Here is a 6,589-nt window from a genome sequence, read left to right as displayed (position 1 = left end):
GTTTTTTTAACTCACAAAATCGACTGCCAACAGCGTCCTCGAGCTGACGTAACCACGCAAAACTGCAGTCTTCTCTGGTGCTTTCAATAACTCCTCGGAAGACTCAGCGATTGCATGTCGTGCACAAAAATTTCAAGCAAAAAAAAAAAAAATCGAACACAAACTATATTAACATAAACTAAATTAACTATATATCAAAAACTATATAGATTAATTTGCATTTCACCACCATTTAATAAATGAGGCTCTCCTTAAGAATCAAAAATTAAACAAAGAAAGCAAAAAGCGAGTATATCGTGCAAATGCTTTTAGAGTTTAAGTAGACTTTAGACTTTTGAAACATATTTTAAGTGAAAAACAAAATTAAAATTGAAATGTCTTATTTTCAGCTAAAATGAGCGACAGAGATACACACCAAGAGAAATAGCATTAATATGTCAAAGCTCTAGCTTACATACGTGTTTCCTGGATACCAAACGTCTCATGTGGGAGTAGTTCCTGGTCATTGTCTTACGTCTTCGAAGCGTCAGCTCACGCATAAAGTGAAGACGACTAGCTGGAATTTTGTGCATCACACGAGTTGAACCTAATACACCGAGGCGCATTGGAGCTGCATGGTGTCAGTGTCCCAACGCTTAGAAAGATGTTTCCACCTGACTTTGCTTGGGGAGCAGCAACTTCCGCGTATCAGATAGAAGGTAAACAGCACCACAAGTTTAATAAATGGTTGATTAACGTGCGCGAACTGGATACAGTGTCACCAAAATCAGTCAGTACAGTCTTATTCCATAAACGGTGTTGAAAAGTAGTTAACTATGGTAATAAAACTAGTAATTTAGCTACACTTTGCAGGAGCTGCTGCAAATACAAGCAGGGTCGTTTTATTTTGCTGCACTCACCTGTGAACAACATTTGGCTGTAGGATTAATGCTTTAGATCCAAATTGATGAAAAGTTCATGTGTCAATTTGTCATAAGTATAGATTATTGCTATTTAGCAAGACATGTTCAGGTAAGCTGATGCACACTGTTCTAAAAGTTACCAGGCCATCTGAAAAACTTTGTTTGGATCAGTAGTAGTATTGGAGTCTAGTTTCTGGCAGGTTTCTGACTCATAGACATTGAATACAAAACCAAACCCGACATTTGTTGCATTTTCCACTTATAGGTGCTGTATTTTAGATTTTTGGTTTATATGTGACCTGTAAACAAGTAGGCACAACTGAGTAGCATTTTTGACAAAATTTTGACACTACTTTTGCAAAGCAGTTTGAACTAGATTTCTCCCTAGTTCAACACTTTCCACTGTGAAGTAATAGGTAGCTTGCAAAGTGCAGCCTCCCCTATGATGTTCTTAAACAGCTGTGAAGTTTGAGTTTAAAGTTTTGCTTATGCTGAGACTGCAGCATTGCATTGCATAGGGTTTTAAAAATTACCTTTTATGGTTGTTGTGCAAGAAGTGATTCCAAGGTGTTATCATATTACACAGTGATACACAGTAAAATGATAACAGTAATAATAAACTGTTCTGACTCTGCCCTAATTTGTGATGATATTGTATTCCAACCATTGTAGTGTTGCAATTATTGCCCAGATTTGAAAACGCACAACTCTGGCAATCTAGACGTAATATAGACTCCATAACCGGATTTATTACAGGACTTTTGTATGAGGCCAAAATCAAATTAGGCCACACAGGTTTGGATGATACTAGGTTAACTCCCTCTTGGCACAAGACACAAAACAGTGAGCCGTTTTATCCTTTTAGACATTGTGTTCATAAATGTCCTGTGATGTTTAATTAAAGCCAATGCGGACCGTGACCTTATTTCAAAGTAAAGTTTGACAGTTTGCACAATCATTGGACTAATTTGAACTACATCACGGGTCTGACCACACACAAACATCTACAGACTGCTATGTTTATGCCAGTAGTGAAATTACAGCAAAATGAAAACTATAAATTCTACTTTAGGTAAGCCAGAAAGTAGTCACGATAAATTCGGTCAATGTCGCAGACATACTTAAAGTCCCAATAGAAACATTACAGTGATTTGTCTTTATGTCAACATCATGCCTACTTTTATGAAACGAAACCGCCTTAATATGCTTGTTAAGGTGGCTGGCAGGCAGATGGCAAGGGACCAAGTATCTGGGACACATTTTGTCACGAGAAAGGCAGAGTGTTTGGTGAGCATGATGGAGATGTGGCTTGTAACAGCTATGAGCTGTGGGAGAAAGACCTGGAGTGTATCCAGCAGCTTGGACTGACACACTATCGCCTGTCTGTCTCCTGGGCCCGTCTCCTGCCTGATGGGACCACACGGCACGTCAATCTAAAAGGTATTTCCATACTCCCTTCACAAACATGCCAGAGTTAAATCCAAAACTGCTTATTCTACGGTTGTCGTGCTGTTTTACCCTTTTACCCATTAACAGGAATGATTGTGTGTCCTGCAGGTGTACAGTACTATAACAAGGTGATTGATGATTTACTGGCCTGTAATGTAACACCTATGATTACACTTTACCACTTTGACCTGCCTCAAGCTCTCCAAGACCAGGGTGGCTGGAAATCACCAGATATAGTGACACTGTTTGACAGCTACGCCCGGTTTTGCTTCCAAACATTTGGTGACCGTGTCAAACTTTGGCTCACCATAAACGAGCCGTATGTGTGTGCTAAATTTGGCCACGAAGACGGCATCCATGCCCCTGGCTTAAAGGAACCGGGAATTACGGCCTACCTGGTAGGCCATAACATGCTGCGTGCCCATGCTATGGCCTGGCACAGCTACAACTCCACTTACAGACCAAAGCAGAAGGGTGCAGTGTCTCTGGCCATCAACAGTGATTGGCTGGAACCTTTAAACCCAGATTGCGATGAGGACGTTGCTGCTACTGAACGTGCCCGCGCATTTGGACTAGGATGGTTTACCTGGCCTGTGTTTGTGACTGGAGATTATCCAGAAATAATGAGATCAGCTATTGATGCTCAAAGTAAGAAGATGGGATACGGTGGGGGCTCAAGGCTGCCAAGTTTCTTGAAGGATGAACCTGCCATTTTAGGCACAGCGGATTTCTTCGCACTGAATTACTATACATCCCGAAAAGTCAAGGCAGGAGGAGGCTGTGAGCAGATGCTGTGCATAAAGAGCGACCAAGATGCTAAAGAAGTTCTGGATCCGTCCTGGCCCATCTGTGGGGTGTCCTGGCAGGCTGTAGTGCCCAATGGCTTAAGGAACCTTCTAAAGTACATCAAGGTAACCGACACCTAACTCAAACCTCATCGCTAAATCAAACACAGGAAGAAAAAACATTTTGACTGCGCATTTAATCAGTTGAAATGTGAAGTCATTTTTCTTGTCTCTCAGCATAAAACTGAACTGACCAACAACAAGACAAATCGCCTTCAACCAAACGAGAAAACACTGACATTTGTTTGGTGCCTTGCTATTGATTTTGTATGCAGTAATCTCCCTTTAACACCTCCAGAAACACACTGATGCTTCATTAGTGCTGTCGAGTTGAATGAACCAGTTACTTTGTCGAAAGGTGTTTGCAAACGAGCAGTTTCCTGCTGTTGTGACTTGTCGCAGGCCATTAGTTCGATCCTGGCACCACAGAAATGCACCTAAACCGTCCTCTGTAGACCAATCTGTCTCTCCCCGGAATGTGTGACAGCCGTGAGGCCTTGTTTGACAATGATTTTTGCCCCGTGACTTGCAGGACACTTTCAACAACCCAGCAGTCTACATTACAGAGAATGGCTTCTCTCAGGTGGGACCACTGCAAATTGAGGATGTCCAGCGTTGTGGGTGTTACAAAGACACCATCATGGAAATGGCTAAAGGTAATGACTGAATCTGTACTGTAATAGTTAATAGTTTATATTTGAATGTTTTTAAATTTCTATCTTAGTCCAGAAGCTGCCAGTTGCATAACAATTAGCAGGACCAAAGGTATGATCGACACCCTTCAGCAGCTTTTTATTATATGTTACTTTCAAAGACAGCACGAAAGGCAGGTGTATGAATATTATACATACACAAGCCCTTATTATTCACTAAATAATTGTGTATATTTTATTTTGCCTTTTAAATAAAAAATTGGTGCAACAGTATTTTTCATAATGCTGTGTTCAAGTTATGTTAAATTTTATCTTTGTTTTAGAATTCATGGCTTATCACAGTCAAATAAAGAAATCTTAGATGTGCCAGATGTTTTTCTTAAGCTTTGGCAACACAAAACAATAATTGTTAGTTTTTTAATAATTGTCATTTGTGCAGTTTTTTGTGCAGTCATATATATATATAAAAGATTAAGGCATTAAATCTTCATACATGCACAAAAGTGTAACTTCTGTTTACATTTTAATTCTGTGTTACATAGCTATCGAAGAAGACGGGGTCGATGTCCGTGGATACTTTGCGTGGTCTCTGCTGGACAACTTTGAATGGGCTGATGGATTCAGGGTTCGTTTCGGATTGTTCCATGTGGACCTCTCCAATGGAAAGCGACCTCGCACCATATACCGCTCTGGGCAAGAGTATACAAAGATTATCATGAAATACAAGCACTGAGGGGGCCGAGGCAGCTGTAAGCCCAGGCTGGTGCAGCTCATGCCCAATGCATGCAAACGCCGTCTGAGTCTTTAACAGTTCGGGACATCAAATAACAACACAGCTTTGTGCCGCTGTACATTCATGCACCTCTCGAGCATAAGGGTTGAGTGACGTAGTTACTGCAGGCTGTCTACACATCTAAGATCTTTTCCTTCACTGTAATCTACCTACGAGCTAGACGTCTTTGATGTACCCCCCACCAGGGGACCGATAAAGGAGAACAGGCAATGCTCGGCATTATTAATTCACATAATGAATTAATAATGTAGTTAAAAACCTGAGAAATATTTACTAGGAAATGCCTGCCACCAGTTTTGAATTGACTGAATAAAATTGACTGGATATTTAAGCAGTTGTACTACGTTGTTTGTGTGTATTTGTCTGAACAATTGTGTGTCAGCAGGTGTTTGACTTTTCTTTTTACTGCAAAACAAATCTACCTACGGGCACAAATAAAGTAACCTTAAGCTGAACCAGAAAAACCATATGGCCATAAAAGCTAAAAATGCAAGTGAGCCACACTCCCCACATGAGAAAGAGCTCATCAAAAACATGAAATACAATCATCAACTTGGTTAACATAATTCTGCCATGCTGCACAGAGCACACTTCAGTAGATTCGTAAGGGATGCCAGCTGAAAGCAACAGATGTCCTGCCACGGGAAGAGCGTAATGCCGTTTGTTTTCCCCAGACAGCTGTGCAAAATCTTTACTTTTAAGAGGGAACAAGGCAACAAGCTTCCCACAAGCTTTCTGTTGATTTTCTCTGGATTATTTAAATCAAGTGCTAAAGGAAGCACTGTAGTTGTACTTTGCTGAGGGGCCTATATTGAGAGATATATTGTAGATTATACTTTGTAAGGTTCCAGGTTCAGGTTCAATGACATAGCATAAACAAGAAATAGAAACCAGGGGAAAAAAAAGCAATTTGATAACATCTTGTTTGTGAGCCTACACTGACACCGTGTGGTTCTTGAGGAAACCGCAGTTTTGACACCGGCCACAATCTGTGCTGCGCTTCACAATATGGTGTCACATCCTGTGTTGCTTTGATTAATAAAATGCATCCGATTTGGTGTAACAATAAACAACCAAAGCAGCTCCCTAAACACAATACATCATAGATTTAACACAATTAATATTTATGCTCTGATGTGAAGGAAAATGTCATTTATATTGTGTGTTGGGAGACTTTGTTTGCATAAATAAGCATGGTGTATCGTGACATCCAGTTGGCTGTGCATACTGTTTTCAACAGATGTGAATAATACCCTTGTGGCCCTCCTCCATCTATGTCAAGCCGAGTGAGATTCTCCTTTGTCTTATGATGAATAACAAGCTATTGTGAAACCATGAATAATGCTACTGCCGCTCACATTAGAACTTCTTTGCAGACTGCTTTGAGCACAAAGTTGAACCCCATCTCACACTGTTTCAACACTGATGAAGTTCATCTGATGTCTGTGGCTATGTCTGAGGTTGCCGGCAGTCTCTCACATGCAGAATATGCGGTGAAAGGGCACAAAACAATTCACAATGGGTCAAAAGTTAAGTATTGTGTCATTAAAAACAATTATTTAATGGCAAAAACCAAAACAACTGAATTGTATCTTACCTGTGTCAGGTTTGAAGCATTTCCCATGATGCATTCCTAGCTAAGAGTTGAGCAGTAATTCAACTGTCTGTCTTCCATTATTGATGCATTCCATCTTTCTCTATCACTGGCCGGAGGTAGCTGCATCGGTAAAAGAAGCATTGCTGCTGCTGAATTGATTGAATGAAATATGAGCAAGAAGTTAGTCTGCACTTAGTGAATGTTGAAATTAGCCATTTTGGTGGGGGGGGGGCTGAGGAATAATATGTGCCTATTGGAGGTTGGGAAGCTTAAAACATTAATTAGCATTTAAATAATTCACTCTTCGAGGCTCTTTAATAGCCAACGACTAATATTCAACTTCAATTCAT

At 40.4% G+C, this 6,589-nt stretch overlaps 1 protein-coding gene across 1 annotated transcript; it reads left to right on the top strand.

The window, feature by feature from the left end:
* Positions 1 to 3: 3 nt before the first annotated feature.
* Positions 4 to 6,214, top strand: LOC137137381 (cytosolic beta-glucosidase). The gene is made up of 5 exons (XM_067523587.1): positions 4 to 698; positions 2,118 to 2,342; positions 2,460 to 3,262; positions 3,729 to 3,852; positions 4,392 to 6,214. The coding sequence occupies exons 1-5, from the start codon at positions 644 to 646 to the stop codon at positions 4,580 to 4,582; spliced, it is 1,398 nt and encodes a 465-aa protein (XP_067379688.1). The 5' UTR covers positions 4 to 643; the 3' UTR covers positions 4,583 to 6,214.
* The last annotated feature ends 375 nt before the right edge of the window (positions 6,215 to 6,589 follow it).

The sequence above is a fragment of the Channa argus genome, chromosome 12, assembly GCF_033026475.1.
Source record: "Channa argus isolate prfri chromosome 12, Channa argus male v1.0, whole genome shotgun sequence".
Classification (NCBI taxonomy): domain Eukaryota; kingdom Metazoa; phylum Chordata; class Actinopteri; order Anabantiformes; family Channidae; genus Channa; species Channa argus.
This window is presented reverse-complemented; position numbering and strand designations above follow the sequence as displayed.

What these genes read in the sequence shown, in the direction of transcription:
- LOC137137381 (XM_067523587.1), top strand. Translation starts at nt 644, where the DNA reads ATGTTTCCACCTGACTTTGCTTGGGGAGCAGCAACTTCCGCGTATCAG. An exon ending in TTCCGCGTATCAGATAGAAG is followed by an intron (nt 699 to 2,117) that starts GTAAACAGCACC and finishes ATGCTTGTTAAG; the next exon opens with GTGGCTGGCAGGCAGATGGC. An exon ending in ACGGCACGTCAATCTAAAAG is followed by an intron (nt 2,343 to 2,459) that starts GTATTTCCATAC and finishes TGTGTCCTGCAG; the next exon opens with GTGTACAGTACTATAACAAG.